Below are 18,003 nucleotides of genomic sequence, written 5' to 3'. Positions count from 1 at the left end.
CGGCGTTTGCTGGAAAAAAGGTTCTTCTTCAAGTGCTACAACTGTGGAAAGCTAGGGCACAAGCGCTCGGACTGTCGAGTTAAGATGATGGAAGACAGTGGTAGAAAGAATTCTGAAGCTAGCGGAAACACACGAAACTTGGTGAAATACAACGGACTACGAAGAGGTAATGCGAACGTGTACTGTGCTACGGATATTGCGTTTGGGACTGGCAGCAGCAGTCCCACAGAAGACCGGCCATTCGTTCCAGTCGTTTCTGGATTCAGGAGCACCGGACCACATGGTGAGAGATAGAAGTTATTTCAAGGAGCTACATCGTTTGCCAAGGGAGATTTCGATTGTTGTTGCGAAGATTGGCCAAATATGCTGGAACTATTCGGACCTGTATCGTGCATTGTTGAAGAAATGCTGTATGTCCTGGGTTATACTTAAATCTATTCTCCATCAGTCGTCTTGAAGATAAAGGTATGTCAATCACTTTTACGAGCGGAAAAGTAAAGACAGTCAACGATGGTCAAACTGTTGCAACGGGACGGGAATGTGGAAGGCTCTACCAAATCTACATTTTATTGAAGAAGGAAGCAGAGGCGTTATTGAATAAAGATGTTGAAGCTGGTCTGTGACATCGACTATATGGTCATCTTGAGGAAGCGAATTTGCAAAAGCTGTGGAAAAACGGGATGGTGAGTACTGTTGTGTACCTGCTGAAATCGAAAGATTAAGTTTTAGAATGCTTTAAAGAATATAACGCGAATTATTTTGGTGTGAAGATTGCAAAAAATCGATGCGATAATGGAGTATACAAGTAAAGCGTTTCGATCCCTATGCCGTTGAGAAGGAATATCGTTGGAATATACAACTCAACCGAATGGAGTGACGGAGCGTATGAACAGGACCCTCTTGGGTAAAGCTCGTTCAATGATATTTGAAGCTGGATTACCGAAAAGTTTGTGGGGAGAAGCTGTCCTAACGGCTGCATATTTGTCAAATCGTAGTCCAACCAGTGCGCTGGAAGTTCTGAAGACCGCCTACGAAGTTTGGTACACCAAGGAACCCGATATCGACAATTTGAGAGTGTTTGATGCAGTTGCACACACTCACGTGCCGAAGCAATGCAGAGGAAAGCCTTGATCCAAGGTCTGAGAGGAACTACATGGTTGGCTATACAACGAACGGCTGCAGAATCTTTGATCCCCGGAAGAAGAAAATATTTGTGAGCAGAGATGTCGTGTTTGATGAGAATAGCAGGAAACCTTCGACACGTTCAAGAGATTTCAATGATGAACTGGAAGAAGAAGAACCGCAAACCGGTAATGAACCCGTGCTAGATGATCAAAATGAAGCTAAAGTACAAGATGCAAATCAAATACGACAAATTCAGAATAACGATGAAAATGAGCAGAATATTATATTGGGATTCAAACGATCCAACTACAACTGCTGTTTTATATTGGAAGCGTACTGAAGGAGTGGTCGTATACTTGTTTGCTGATGACAAACAACCTTGAAGAAATTTGAACTTATCAAGAATCAACTTTCCGAAAGATTTGTAATGACAGATATGGGAGAAGTTAAGCAGTTCCTCAGAATCGAAGTTGAACGATATGAACGATAATCGGAATGGAAGAATGTCGACCAACATCAACCCCGATGGAACCAAAGCCGCAGTTTGAACATGAAGCAAACATAGAAGTGACCAAGCACCCTTACAAGGAGTTGATAGGATGCTTATCATACTTGAGGCCATCAACCAGACCAGACATCGCAGCCACAGTCAACACTTTCGGCCGATATCAAGCAGCACCTACAGATGAGCACTGGAACCACCTGAAAAGGGTTTTACGCTACCTAAAAGGGACCAGAGATTATGGATTAGTGTATCGCCGCAGAGCTGATTCCAGTCCGCTGATAGGATACGCAGATGCAGATTGGGAAATCGATGGAGAGGACAGGTGCAACCGTTTCGTGGGCCACAAGAAAACAGAACACCGTAGCTCTCTCATCGACAGAAGCAGAGTACGTTTCATTAAGTCAAGCAGCATTTGAAGCAATTGCTTCTGTAAATCTGGAACGTCTGTGCACCATGTTAGGAGCGGCTCACAACAGCGTCTATTCCCCATGTCAGGAGCGGCTGATCATCGTCCGAGTGCCAGAGAAGGACTCGTAAGCTAAACTGAGCACTATGGTCCTCCGAACATTTAGGGGGTTGGTGTCAGGCCCTGCAAGCCAGTCTTAAAAAAAATCAAGCAACGAGTAATCAACGAGAGAATACGAACCGGGGCAATCGGCGAAGACCACAGCGACGTAAAGGGACTAGCGGTTGGAAGATCGGTACGTGGAACTGTAAATCCCTCAACTTCATCGAGAGCAAACGCATACTCGCCGACGTGCTGAAAGACCGCGGATTCGGCATCGCAGCGTTGCAGGAAGTATGTTGGAAGGGATCGATGTGCGAACGTTTAGAGGTAACCATACCATCTACCAGAGCTGCGGCGACACACACGAGCTGCAAACAGCTTTATAGTGATGGGTGATATGCAGAGGCGCCGGGTGGTAGCCGATCAATGAGAGAATGTGCAAGTTGAGGCTCAAAGGCCGGTTCTTCAACTTCAGCATAATAAACGTGCACAGTCCTCACTCCGGAAGCACTGATGATGATGAAGACGCTTTTTACGCGCAGCTCGTACGCGGGTACGACCGCTGCCCAAGCCACGACGTCAAAATCATCATAGGAGATCTAAACGCTCAGGTTGGCCAGGAGGAGAATTTCAGAGCGACTATTGGAAAATTCAACGCCCACCGGCTGACAAACGAAAACGGCTTACGACTAATTGATTTCACCGCCTCCAAGAATATGGCCATTCGTAGCACTTACTTCCAGCACAGCCTTCCATACCGATACACCTAGAGATCACCACAGCAAACAGAACCACAAATCGACCACGTTCTGATTGATGGACAGCACTTCTCCGACATTATCGACGTCAGGACCTATCGTGGCGCTAACATCGACTCTGACCACTATCTGGTGATGGTCAAACTGCGCCCAAAACTCTCCGTTGTTAACAACTTACGGTACTGATGGCCGCCCCGGTATGACCTAGAGCGGCTTAAGCAACCGGATGTCGCAGCGGCATACGCGCAGCTCCTCGAGAGAGGGTGAGCTGGATGAAGCTCCTCTTGAGGACTGCTGGAGAACAGTGAAGGCAGCCATCAACAATACCGCTGAGAGTAACGTCGGGTACGTGAGATGGAGTCGACGGAACGATTGGTTCGACGAGCAATGTAGGCAGATTCTGGAGGAGAAGAACGCAGCGCGGGTGGTTATGCTGCAGCAAGGGACCCGGCAGAACGTGAAACGTTATAGACGGAAACGGCAACATCATACCGGTATCTATCGCGCAAGTTCTATCAGAAGCTCAACGCATCCCGCAGCGGCTTCTTGCCGCGAGCCGAGATGTGCAGGGGGATAAGGATGGGAGAATTTTGAAGGACGAGCGTGAGGTGCTCGAAAGGTGGAAGCAGCACTTCGACGAACACCTGAATGGCGCTGAGAGCACAGGCAATGAAGGTCGGGACAACGGAGGAAATGCCTTCGTCAGTACTGCGTGCGATGGAATCCAACCAGCCCTCACTTTGAGGGAGGTTAAGGATGCCATTCACCAGCTCAAGAACCATAAAGCTGCTGGTAGGGATGGTATCGGAGCTGAACTTTTAAAGATGGGCCCGGAGAGGCTGGCCATTTGTCTGTACCGAAGGAGTGGAAGGAACGGGTAATATGCCCCATCTACAAGAAAGGCGACAATTTAGATGGTGAGAACTTTCGAGCGATCACCATTCTAAATGCGGCCTAGAAAGTATTATTCCAGATCACTTTCCGTCGTCTGTCACCTGTAGTAAACGAGTTCGTGGGAAGTTATCGAGCCGGCTTCGTTGACGGCCGATCGACAACGGACCATATCTTTACTGTACGGCAAATCCTCTAAAAATGTCGTGAATACCAGGTCCCAACGCATCACCTTTTCATCGATTTCTACGACAGTATCGACCGCGTAGAGCTATGAAAAATCGTGGACGAGAACAGCTTTCCCGGGAAGCTCACGAGATTGATAAGAGCGACGATGGAAGGTGTGCAAAACTGTGTGAAGGTTTCAGGCGAACACTCCAGTTCGTTTGGATCCCGCCGGGGACTACGACAAGGTGATGGACTTTCGAGCCTGTTGTTCAATATTGCCCTAGACGGTGTTATGCGGAGAGCCGGGCTCAACAGCCGGGGTACGATTTTTACGAGATCCAGTTAATTTGTTTGCTTCGCGGATGATATGGACAGAGACAAATAGAGACCTCCATGTGCCTTGCAATTGCCCAACATTTTATGGCTCTTAAGGTAATCTTGAATGCCGTGAAAAGTATACTGCGATCTGTCAAACTTGGGTACCTTTTGCATTACTGACGGACCAAATGCAGTACTAGAAGTGGTACCCATTTTAAACATTTTAAAAGGTGGCAGACCTGTACACCCGCCTGAAACGTGAGGCAGCAAAAGTTGGACTGTTGGTGAATGCGTCCAAGCTAGCTGGTGGTGCCGAGCGCGACAGGGCTCGCCTAGGTAGCAGTGTTACGATAGACGGGGATACGTTCGAGGTGGTCGACGAGTTTGTCTACCTTGGATCCTTGCTGACAACTGACAATAACGTTAGCCGTGAAATACGGAGGCGCATCATCAGAGGAAGTCGGGCCTACTATGGCCTCCAGAAGAAGCTGTGGTCAAAAAAGATTCACGCCCGCACAAAATGTACCATGTATAAAACGCTCATGAGGCCGGTAGTCCTCTACGGGCATGAAACGTGGACGATGCTCGAGGAGAACCTGCAAGCACATGAAGTCTTCGAACGTCGGGTGCTTAGTACGATCTTTGGCGGTGTGCAGGAAAACGGTGTGTGGCGGCGAAGGATTAACCACGAGCTCGTCCAACTCAACGGCGAACCCAGTATCCAGAATGTGGCCAAAGCTGGAAGGATATGATGGACAGGGCATGTTGCAAGAATGCCGGACAGCAACCCTGTAAAGATGGTGTTCGCTTCGGATCCGGTCGGTACAAGAAGGCGTGGAACGCAGCGAGCTAGGTGGGCGGATCAAGTGCATGGAGCAGAAGCTAGTTTGGAGAGATGCGGTCACGAACCGAGTATTGTGGCTTGAGAAGCTTATTTTTCTCCTTCATTCCTATGGACCGATGCACGAGTTCACTAATTTGACGTTTGAGCGGTGCCGAATTCACTGGTTTCCATGGTCTCATAAAAAAACAGCACCGCTAAAAAGTCAAATGGACCGATGCACAAGTTCATTACTTGACGTTTGAGCGGTGCCGTGTTATCTACGTGACCATGACAACGAGTGAATTCGGCTCCGCTCAAACGTCAAATTAGTGAACTCGTGCATTGGACCATAGTGAACCCGTGCATAGGTCCATTCCAACTACTAATCATTAAACACATTATATAACCAAACCGCTGCGCCAAATCATATGCATGCATATAAGAAAAGTTTTTTGATTTTTGTATATTTTTTGTACTGTTTGAAAATTGTTTGAAAAATTGTATTCTTGTATAACCTACAAATGCCTGGGGTTCATTTAACGTGTAATATAAAAAAAACGTACCTTTTATATTTTTCTACGATCAACCTATCACAGGAGAAGAGCTTGGTGGTGTTACAATAATTTCAAACTTGTTTTTCCGTTAATTACACAAACAATAAAAAAAATCCAGAAAAAATTAAAAATTTCAAAGGTACCGTAAGAATTTGAATTTTTATTAATGCCAAACATCAGTAACTAGAAGAGGCTTCAAGAAAAAATGAAAAAAGATAGGGATGTTCAAAAATAAAAATTATAAAAATCAAAAAACAAAATTCAGATTTTTGAATAAAAATAAATCATTGCCCGAAACGTGTTTAAAACGATTTTAGATAACTAAACATGATATTTAGATCGAAAATATTTATTTGGGTATTAGAGGGTTAGAATTTCAAAGAATTTGTACTTTGCTTCTGAAAAGCAGAGTGAACTTTGAGTTAAAAATGGAAATATATCTAGTCTTGAGTACGTGTAGAGCGGACAGGAGTCGTTCAATTGGAATGCAATGCGCTGAAGTGCCAGACGAAAACTCACCAGTTTTACAGACCTTATCAGGCCTTAATAGGCAAGAGTAAAACGAAATAATCACTCTCCCATACACTTCTATGCTTTCAATTGCAGGATCGAAGCCAACGCAATCTACTGGATTATTTCAATCGCTGCTGACGCTCAAACCCCGGAGAGCGGACTGTTTGATTTCGTTGCACACTGGACCCAGGACATTGTTCCGATATGGAGCGGATTATTTTTGACATTGCATTATTTTTCTCAGTTTATCACTACAAATTTTATATTGATTAAAATGTCAGTTTTTTTTTATACATTATTGATGAGAATTCGATATTAGGTAGGTATCGTAGAGTGAATTATAAATAAAGCGCATAATAGTAATGCTCGACAAACGTGCGGTGGAAAGTCTTATCTAGATGTGGATGACAATGTCTTTGCAATTGAGCTTTTCGTACGAGTTACAGAACGGATTAGAAAAAAAAAACGAAATTATAAGCCTAGCAATGATAGTGAAGGATAAAGAGAACTTGTTTTGGACCTTGGACTGGACCGACGAAAACACAGGCAAACGAAACAAACCGGAATAAAACGAAAAACCGAACCAAAATAAAGAATTATTCTTAACTCAACTTTTATTGCGTCTTTTCTCTTCGTTACTTTGCACTGTTGTGTAAATGATGACGAAAAAAGCGCATTTTGTTTGGAAGAAAAGTTTCCAACTCGAAATCGGCAGTACCACGGAAATAGTAGTTTACGGAACAAGTTGCCGAGTAGGATAATTACGACGAGTGCTGTAAAAATCGAGTTCTGCAACGAGTTACGTAGGGTTTTGTTCTTCTTCGTCGTAAGCGCTACTATTCGTCGTATCAAACTTTAAATGCTCCACTACGGCGGATATTCAAACTTACCTGCACAATAGATTCATTATCCAAGTGTAATTTTGTGAAAGCTGTTATGGTTTGTACACTTGTACACCAAAAATGCAATAAAACTACTGTATTTCGGTAAATAACTTCAGTTCAATTATCCACTTTGCACTTTTCACCGAAATCGCATGGACGAACACGATTTGAGAGAAATGCTTAGCGATCGACTGAGCCACACCAGTTTCCAACACAAGTTTCTTCCCGCCCCCGTGGGTGACTTACTTCGCCGGGCACTTATTTTCACTATGGAAAACCTTCGTACTTCTTCACTGAAGGATTTCATTCCAATCACACGCCCTAAAACTTCAATAAATCACCAAATTTTACGAAATTTCCTCAACCGCCGCGTATAATTGAGAATGTAAACAAAGTTTAATCCGTCGTACTGAGAAAAAAAAAGCTTGTGCGCATCAATGTATGCGCGACGCTCGATGTAACAATACGGTTTCTTCGATTGTGTTGTTTTCGCTGTACTGTGAGCAAATGCCATAATTGTACGGTCAAAAGGAATTGTGTTCATATGTTTGGGCTGAATTTTGATAACGAACAATGAATTTAAAGGAAATTAGTATATTCCATCATGCTGAAGGAATGGAGGGAGATGCCAGTAGATCTATATATTCTAGTGAAACATTTTATTATAGCGTTGATATGTTGTGTTTTAACCATTCAAAACACACAGTGAGCCGTAAGTTGTGAGACGAATCTGGAAACTGATTGCGACGGAGTTGAAAACGATACGACGGACTGAGAATACGATAAGATGCATTTTCTTTGCATTATTTCCAAAAAGATATCAAGATTTATCAAAATGTTATTGTACAATGCTAAAGCCGTTTTGAGAAAGAATTGTTTGGCATCGGTTTGTGTCAGCATCATTCACTGCAATACTGGGAAAATTTCAGTTCTCACTGATCAATGCTTAATACGATGGATACTAGCACATCACCCTACAACATTTTTTGCAATTCCGTAAGATCACTTGAGGATATCAGAAATTATATCGGAATGCGTTCGCCTTTATTTTACAATTGAAAATTACTGAAAAATTGTTGTGTTATGGTTCATTTGTTAGATTGCTTCTTGGGCCAACCTAATGTGGCCTTTTTGGGGACTCAGGGTCGTTTTAAATTACTCCGGTGAGGAAATTGAGTGAATGGCGGAAAACCTTCCCTTTAAAAAACAGGCGAGGTGGATTATGCACAAAAGAGAGTGGAAATCAAGGCTCAGCGGTTAGAAAATGATAGACAATAGGGTAATTAAATTAATTTTTTGTCTATATATTCATGCGCAATTCGATTAATGGAAATAGGAAAGGAAATTTAAAAACATTACCGGGCTACGACGATCGTGTGTTGCGACATCCGAGCCAAACGGCGGCGGGCTTCTTCCATCGGGATCAGTCTAGCCACGGGCCATGCTAGCCCGTCTTCTCGGGGCGTTCTTCAACCGTCGGAGATTGTATCGGGCCGGGCCATACTCCGATTCGCAGTCGCGCCGGAGCCGGTCAGTGGCTTGTCTGTCACATCACTAACGTTCTTCCGTCGACCGGGCCTCGGTTGGCACACCGGCAACTTCTTCTTCGCACTTGGTTCCGGAAGGTCTTTCAGCCGTCACTGCCGGGCCAATCGACTTCTGGCACACCGACTTCTGGCTCTTCATACACGCACTTCTACTTATTCCGGATTGCAGGGTGTCCATTCAAAATCAGTTTTCCAATTCCCGGATGTTTCCCGGGTGTCCAAGAAATTGAAAAACAGATAGCAAAAAAATCCTGCGTTTTGATATATAAATATTTTTTTTATACGATATGGACAAATTTGGAGGACAGGATCTAATTTATTTACGAATTATTTTTAATACAATTAAAAAAACGGTTTACATTTTAAAAGGGTTTTGGACAAAAAGATTTAAAATATTTCTGCACATCTTCATCGATCCTCTCTTCCGCTAATAACTTTGCTAAATTAGATAAATCTGCAATATTTCTTATTATTGAAGAAGATTTAGTGATTCTTCATCCTACGACAACAGAATCAGTTTTCTGCAATAACGCAAAGAGTACAACGATGAAGAGAAATCGATGAATGCAGATAGGCCCTTATGGAAAAACAATGCTGATTTGCTGAAATATCTAAAACACCGTTACCCCCTGGAATTCGTAGGAAGTTCAGAGAAATTATGGAATAATATAAATGCCTGCTTTGTGCATCTAAACTTTCACAAAAGGGCAAAGTTCAATAGCCAACCTATTACCTTCTGAGAATGCCTTAAGAATTATGCGTTAGACAAGGCTTATACCTGATTTATGGAGAAATGATTGATCTGTGATGAATCTCATGTTGGATCCAAGAAAAGATCTTTTAACAGAAACAATATTTCCAAATACATGTTATTGTTCTCCTGTGAAGCTGGCTTAAACTTTTGACATGAATCCAATATTGCATCTTCCAAGTAATCTTCAAAAGATTTAATGAACATATCAATAATCTAGTCAAATACTTTACAAAAATCTTACCAAGAATGCCTAAAGGACCTCTTTATTTATTTTTTCATCAAAGAACTAGCCATGACATTTATTTTGGATTATTGAAAGAATTCGTTGTCAATCTGCAGAAATCTATACAAAATTTCGTCAGAGGCCTCATAAGAACCATCTAGGCCAGTGGTTCCCAACCTTTTTGGAGCTGTGGCCCCTTTCAAGTTCTTCAAATATCCCGCGGACCCCTGCAAACAAAAATTACAGAATTTTTTTTTTTTTTTTGTTAAATGAATGAAAAAGATTTGATTGTTTTTTAGTATAAGGTGAATTAAATGCAGATCAGAAAAAGGATCAGAGTCAATTAACTACAATTACAAACACATATTTTTTCTCGTTTATCCCAGCATATCTAAATAGATCTCACAAAAAAATTGTCTATGATCAATGACATTGAAAAAAAAAACTATCAATGAACCAGCGATGAAGGTGGTGAACATGTCTGCTGAACCAGAACAAAAAGAAGCAAAATACTCGCGAGTATAAGAGTGCTGTAATCTGTCGATGATAAATCTTTTCGTGTACGTATTCGGAGCTGTTCGAATTGGGCTTTTGGTAAAAAAGGCCTGTGAGTTCTCTAGACTTTAGGGGATTTTTATTACAAATTTTTAGTTTACTGTCGATTTGATGGATGTACACTTGATTTGTCAGTCAAAACCATAATAAATCTCACCTGTTTAGTTGCACGCGAGTAAATGTTCACGAAATCGGCAGTACCACGGAAATAGTAGTTTACGGAACAAGTTGCCGAGTAGGATAATTACGACGAGTGCTGTAAAAATCGAGTTCTGCAACGAGTTACGTAGGGTTTTGTTCTTCTTCGTCGTAAGCGCTACTATTCGTCGTATCAAACTTTAAATGCTCCACTACGGCGGATATTCAAACTTACCTGCACAATAGATTCATTATCCAAGTGTAATTTTGTGAAAGCTGTTATGGTTTGTACACTTGTACACCAAAAATGCAATAAAACTACTGTATTTCGGTAAATAACTTCAGTTCAATTATCCACTTTGCACTTTTCACCGAAATCGCATGGACGAACACGATTTGAGAGAAATGCTTAGCGATCGACTGAGCCACACCAGTTTCCAACACAAGTTTCTTCCCGCCCCCGTGGGTGACTTACTTCGCCGGGCACTTATTTTCACTATGGAAAACCTTCGTACTTCTTCACTGAAGGATTTCATTCCAATCACACGCCCTAAAACTTCAATAAATCACCAAATTTTACGAAATTTCCTCAACCGCCGCGTATAATTGAGAATGTAAACAAAGTTTAATCCGTCGTACTGAGAAAAAAAAAGCTTGTGCGCATCAATGTATGCGCGACGCTCGATGTAACAATACGGTTTCTTCGATTGTGTTGTTTTCGCTGTACTGTGAGCAAATGCCATAATTGTACGGTCAAAAGGAATTGTGTTCATATGTTTGGGCTGAATTTTGATAACGAACAATGAATTTAAAGGAAATTAGTATATTCCATCATGCTGAAGGAATGGAGGGAGATGCCAGTAGATCTATATATTCTAGTGAAACATTTTATTATAGCGTTGATATGTTGTGTTTTAACCATTCAAAACACACAGTGAGCCGTAAGTTGTGAGACGAATCTGGAAACTGATTGCGACGGAGTTGAAAACGATACGACGGACTGAGAATACGATAAGATGCATTTTCTTTGCATTATTTCCAAAAAGATATCAAGATTTATCAAAATGTTATTGTACAATGCTAAAGCCGTTTTGAGAAAGAATTGTTTGGCATCGGTTTGTGTCAGCATCATTCACTGCAATACTGGGAAAATTTCAGTTCTCACTGATCAATGCTTAATACGATGGATACTAGCACATCACCCTACAACATTTTTTGCAATTCCGTAAGATCACTTGAGGATATCAGAAATTATATCGGAATGCGTTCGCCTTTATTTTACAATTGAAAATTACTGAAAAATTGTTGTGTTATGGTTCATTTGTTAGATTGCTTCTTGGGCCAACCTAATGTGGCCTTTTTGGGGACTCAGGGTCGTTTTAAATTACTCCGGTGAGGAAATTGAGTGAATGGCGGAAAACCTTCCCTTTAAAAAACAGGCGAGGTGGATTATGCACAAAAGAGAGTGGAAATCAAGGCTCAGCGGTTAGAAAATGATAGACAATAGGGTAATTAAATTAATTTTTTGTCTATATATTCATGCGCAATTCGATTAATGGAAATAGGAAAGGAAATTTAAAAACATTACCGGGCTACGACGATCGTGTGTTGCGACATCCGAGCCAAACGGCGGCGGGCTTCTTCCATCGGGATCAGTCTAGCCACGGGCCATGCTAGCCCGTCTTCTCGGGGCGTTCTTCAACCGTCGGAGATTGTATCGGGCCGGGCCATACTCCGATTCGCAGTCGCGCCGGAGCCGGTCAGTGGCTTGTCTGTCACATCACTAACGTTCTTCCGTCGACCGGGCCTCGGTTGGCACACCGGCAACTTCTTCTTCGCACTTGGTTCCGGAAGGTCTTTCAGCCGTCACTGCCGGGCCAATCGACTTCTGGCACACCGACTTCTGGCTCTTCATACACGCACTTCTACTTATTCCGGATTGCAGGGTGTCCATTCAAAATCAGTTTTCCAATTCCCGGATGTTTCCCGGGTGTCCAAGAAATTGAAAAACAGATAGCAAAAAAATCCTGCGTTTTGATATATAAATATTTTTTTTATACGATATGGACAAATTTGGAGGACAGGATCTAATTTATTTACGAATTATTTTTAATACAATTAAAAAAACGGTTTACATTTTAAAAGGGTTTTGGACAAAAAGATTTAAAATATTTCTGCACATCTTCATCGATCCTCTCTTCCGCTAATAACTTTGCTAAATTAGATAAATCTGCAATATTTCTTATTATTGAAGAAGATTTAGTGATTCTTCATCCTACGACAACAGAATCAGTTTTCTGCAATAACGCAAAGAGTACAACGATGAAGAGAAATCGATGAATGCAGATAGGCCCTTATGGAAAAACAATGCTGATTTGCTGAAATATCTAAAACACCGTTACCCCCTGGAATTCGTAGGAAGTTCAGAGAAATTATGGAATAATATAAATGCCTGCTTTGTGCATCTAAACTTTCACAAAAGGGCAAAGTTCAATAGCCAACCTATTACCTTCTGAGAATGCCTTAAGAATTATGCGTTAGACAAGGCTTATACCTGATTTATGGAGAAATGATTGATCTGTGATGAATCTCATGTTGGATCCAAGAAAAGATCTTTTAACAGAAACAATATTTCCAAATACATGTTATTGTTCTCCTGTGAAGCTGGCTTAAACTTTTGACATGAATCCAATATTGCATCTTCCAAGTAATCTTCAAAAGATTTAATGAACATATCAATAATCTAGTCAAATACTTTACAAAAATCTTACCAAGAATGCCTAAAGGACCTCTTTATTTATTTTTTCATCAAAGAACTAGCCATGACATTTATTTTGGATTATTGAAAGAATTCGTTGTCAATCTGCAGAAATCTATACAAAATCTCGTCAGAGGCCTCATAAGAACCATCTAGGCCAGTGGTTCCCAACCTTTTTGGAGCTGTGGCCCCTTTCAAGTTCTTCAAATATCCCGCGGACCCCTGCAAACAAAAATTACAGAATTTTTTTTTTTTTTTTGTTAAATGAATGAAAAAGATTTGATTGTTTTTTAGTATAAGGTGAATTAAATGCAGATCAGAAAAAGGATCAGAGTCAATTAACTACAATTACAAACACATATTTTTTCTCGTTTATCCCAGCATATCTAAATAGATCTCACAAAAAAATTGTCTATGATCAATGACATTGAAAAAAAAAACTATCAATGAACCAGCGATGAAGGTGGTGAACATGTCTGCTGAACCAGAACAAAAAGAAGCAAAATACTCGCGAGTATAAGAGTGCTGTAATCTGTCGATGATAAATCTTTTCGTGTACGTATTCGGAGCTGTTCGAATTGGGCTTTTGGTAAAAAAGGCCTGTGAGTTCTCTAGACTTTAGGGGATTTTTATTACAAATTTTTAGTTTACTGTCGATTTGATGGATGTACACTTGATTTGTCAGTCAAAACCATAATAAATCTCACCTGTTTAGTTGCACGCGAGTAAATGTTCACGAACATTTTAATATTTGTTCTGGTATGTTCTCCCGTGCAGGCGGGTGCAAACCTACTCTCATCAAGTTTGTTCGCAAGTCTGTGGTGTTTGTTTTGCGTTGGTTTACACGCGTAAGATGCTTCGTGATTTTCACCTTGGCAACCTAATTAGCGGTTTAGGGAAATCCTTCGAAAAATTATACATTCATCAATAGATATCCTTGACAGGGTCTCACAGAGATCACGTCTGCGTTCCATGAATATTATCTTCTATGGCTTTCTGTATGGATCTACAGTGAAAATAACAAGAAACTAGTATCTAAGAAACATCTCTAAAGAATATTGCTCAAATTCTACAAAACTCTTGCAGTATTAGCTCTTGCGAAAACTCCAACAAATAATCTCACGATCAATTTGATGGCCAGGGATTAGCGTTGAAGATTTCCCCAAAAATCGTCTTGAAAGGTTCCCGTGAAGATATTTTTGCCAGGAAATTTTCCGAAGATATTGTAAGGAATATAGCAAGCATCAACTTTGGCGGCTTCTTTGAATATTTCAAGACACTTTCTAATAGGTTTCATAGCCCATTGTATACCATGGGATGAATTTCGCCTGGAACTGTCAGAAAAGCTAGTCAGATAACCTACAAGAATCTTATCAAGAAGTACTACTGCAGGAATATGTTAAAATCTCACAAGAAATCAAATAGAAATTCAGTTAACTGTATGCGAGTTGCGCCAAGGATTTGGATGCAATAAGTGAAGAATTTTGAATTTCAAAAATTTCACCGATTGTTCATCCCTACGATATTTTTTCAAAGATCTTGCTAAAAATCCACCGAGGAATGCGCAGAAAATTACTGACATATTTCTGATGTCAGTAATTTTCTGCGCATTCCTCAAGAAAATATCTTAGTGTAAATTTTCAATAAAACAATTTTAAATCATATAAATTCGTTTGTTTTTTTCTTAAATTCACATTGAATTAATATGATTTTTTCAGGAAACTGCTAATTAAAAAATATGTATCAACATGTATGCCGTTTGAATGAACATTGTATCAACATGTATGCCGTTTGCATTGAACACTATGTGGTTTGTGATTGAAATTTGAGTAAAAAGCTTCCGTTAGAAAAAAAATTTGAACGAATAATATTAAAAAATATATTTTATCCAAATGTCAGAGGGACATTAACTTCTAAGAATTTGAAGCAAAATCAACCAAGGACCTTTTCTAGAATCTTCTGAAAATCTTATCAGCAATCTGCTAATAACCATTTCAGTGAACTCTCAGAAAGAATTTTTAAATACTGGTCGAATATCGGTTCGATTTTCGTTAGGATTCCAGCAAATATTTCATATAAAATTTGCCATGATTTCAAATGGAAATCGAACAAGCATCTCGCCAAGAATATTGTCAGAAATCCCTCTAGAAATGTTTCAAAGATCCTAATCGTTAAGTATCTCTTTATCACCTCACCAAAAAATAATCACAATGCGAAGTACGAATTACGGACGGTGTTCCACCTCTTGTTAAAAAATCTAGTTTTACCCCATAGTACTTGAAATTTAAAATAAATAAATAAGTCTTATGTTTGAAATACATGTTTTCCCGGGGTGTTCACCAAATTCCCGGGTATTTCCCGTATTTTTCCCGGTCATTTGTAATTCCCGGGTTTTTCCCGGTTTTCCCGGATTTTCCGGATGGATGGACACCCTGGGATTGGCACAATGCGTTCACTATGGATCAATGCAAGAGTTCACTAAGGTACCGCGGGGCAAGTGGGAACGAAAAAAACGATAGTTCCAACAAATTGTTCAATACAATTTTCAAATGTCAATATGTTGCAAATCCAACAACACGGTCAAATTTTTGCCACATATTTGCTGGTGTTTGCATGAAACTAATCGAATAATTTCGAAATTTTGAAAACCTTGGAAGAAAGTTTTAGAATGAGCGATTGGACGCAGTTACCCCGCTAAACGGGGCAAGTGGGACACATCCAGTTTCATGCGTCAATCCATATCAGTAAGTCAACCATTACAATAATAGGATTGATAAATCATAGATTTTTAATTTAAGTACATATTTGATGTATATAGGGGTTCAACCATAAAATACGTAACGTTTTAGGAAGAAAACCTTTATTTAATAGCATGTCACCTCACATTTAATATTAACTGAAAATTCCTCAATGAAAGCGTAAAGAGGAATTAAACATGTTCAAAAAGTATCATTTATAAGATGTAAATTAAAATGTAGCACACAAACAACCAACAATTGACGAAATTATAAATATGTTTTGTTATTATTTATATGCATGGCAGAAAACCACTTAATGGGGTGGAATTGTTTTCCATCACTAATTAATTTGGTAGAAATAACAAATAAAGTTCAAATAAAATAGAAAAGTAATCGTTCTCATGATGCATTTCAAATTTTATCTCTGTGTTCGTTCAATTTTGAAGTCGTATTTCAATAATAAAAAATAAATAAAAAAATAAAGTTTAATTACACTTTTCTTCTCCATCTTATGCAATTACGTAATTTGAGATTGTTCTTTTTTGATAAAAATCATTTGTTCGAATGTTTTAGTGCTACTCTCTAGGAAAATGTATGAAACGTATATGAAAAGTTTTGATTCTGGTTTTTGTTTTGATAGGTCCAACTTACACCGGGTACAAACATATATTGGGGTAAGATAGACCATCAAAAATTTCATATGAAATGAAAACAAAATACTGGTTTATCGTTAGCAGCTTGTAATAATACTTAAAATTGTAGCTTACAGATGGAAATTCGATTTATAACACATTTATTTTTTGCGAGTCAATGCAAGACGGGAAACGTGTCACAATTTATCATGCAAGTTGAAAATAGCGCTGAACTGACAACTGTTACATGAACCACATGGTAATAAAAATAACAATATGTTTAGTACTAAATACATTCCTTGTCATTGTATCTTCAACTTTCTAGAAGAATACCCCCATGAAAAACTTTTCCTAAGTGAGCCATGAAGAAACGCCCCACTTACCCCGTATTCTCACTTGCCCCGGGGTACCTTATTTGACGTTTGAGCGGTGCCGTGTTATTTATGTGACCATGGCAACTAGTGAACATGGCACCGCTCAAACGTCAAATTAGTGAACTCGTGCAAAGGTCCATTAGCTGCTGAAATCTGGATGACAACAAGTTTTGTTGATTCGTCGTCGTCATCTTCGTGCGTCTGACGACGAACGTATGAACGGTATGAACCAATGCACGAGTTCATTATTTGACGTTTCAGCGGTGCCGTGTTATCTACGTGGTCATGGCAACAAGTGAATTTGGCACCGCTCAAACGTCAAATTAGTGAACCCATGCAAAGGTCCATGGACCGATGCACGAGTTCACTAATTTGACGTTTGAGCGGTGCCGAATTCACTGGTTTCCATGGACACATAAATAATACGGCACCGCTCAAATGTCAAAAAGTGAACCCGTGCATAGGTCCATTGCCGACACCGATCGTTGGTGTCGTTGTGTGGGTGCCTTACGGTTGGATAGGGTATTGGGTAATAGAGATGTTCAGGAGGAATGGAAAATTCGATAATTGTTTTTTATTTCATTTTAATTTTATTTCATTTTAATTCATTAATTCATTTATTAAAATACCTTATATTATCTAAGCCATATATATAGAATAGTAAATATAGAAATAATAGTAATAAAAAAAGGAAAAAATATGTACAAAAAATATACAAAGATAATGTAACCTTTTGAAGATTACACATTACGCAACTCAAAACATTTTCGTAATGAGAAAGCGCTGCGTAATGAATCATTACAGCACTGGTTTCAGTTGCTTTATGACTATTCCCGCACTGCATACTTCAGTGCAAGAAAGTAGGTCGTTTAATGACAGATTAGCGTGATGAAATTCAGCCTATTACGATGAGAAATCGCAAAAAATGTCTGCCTATGTCTTCCACTTGAAAATTTTCAATTAAAGGGCGAACACAAAATTATTGTGACACCGAAAATGTCATGCCAATTTTCTTATAATGTTTAGAATCAAACCAAATTTTTAGGGTAGTTATACATATATTTAATTCAAAAATCAAAAGAAAAGTTAATCGATGGACCCTTGAGTGTAAAATTGAAGGCATTTTCGCTTGATGCCCTCCATCAAAGTCTTTACAGTGTCATCCGGTACCTGTTTCTCCGTTTTTTTTTTTCATTTTTTAACATGTCCTTCTTATCTTTGACTGTCTTCGTGCTCT

At 39.8% G+C, this 18,003-nt stretch overlaps 1 protein-coding gene across 1 annotated transcript in view; it reads left to right on the top strand.

Annotated features, from left to right (window-relative positions):
* LOC5574395 (G2/M phase-specific E3 ubiquitin-protein ligase) overlaps positions 1 to 6,541 on the top strand; it is a 55,331-nt gene extending 48,790 nt beyond the window's left edge. The window contains exon 5 of the mRNA XM_001655050.2: positions 6,257 to 6,541. Within this exon, the coding sequence (XP_001655100.1) occupies positions 6,257 to 6,301 (45 nt within the window). The 3' untranslated portion in view covers positions 6,302 to 6,541. The remainder of the gene's footprint in view (positions 1 to 6,256) is intronic.
* Positions 6,542 to 18,003: the final 11,462 nt, after the last annotated feature.

This window comes from Aedes aegypti, chromosome 3 (genome assembly GCF_002204515.2).
Source record: "Aedes aegypti strain LVP_AGWG chromosome 3, AaegL5.0 Primary Assembly, whole genome shotgun sequence".
Taxonomy (NCBI): domain Eukaryota; kingdom Metazoa; phylum Arthropoda; class Insecta; order Diptera; family Culicidae; genus Aedes; species Aedes aegypti.
The sequence above is the reverse complement of the archived record's forward strand: the minus strand, read 5'-3'. Positions and strand labels throughout refer to the sequence as shown.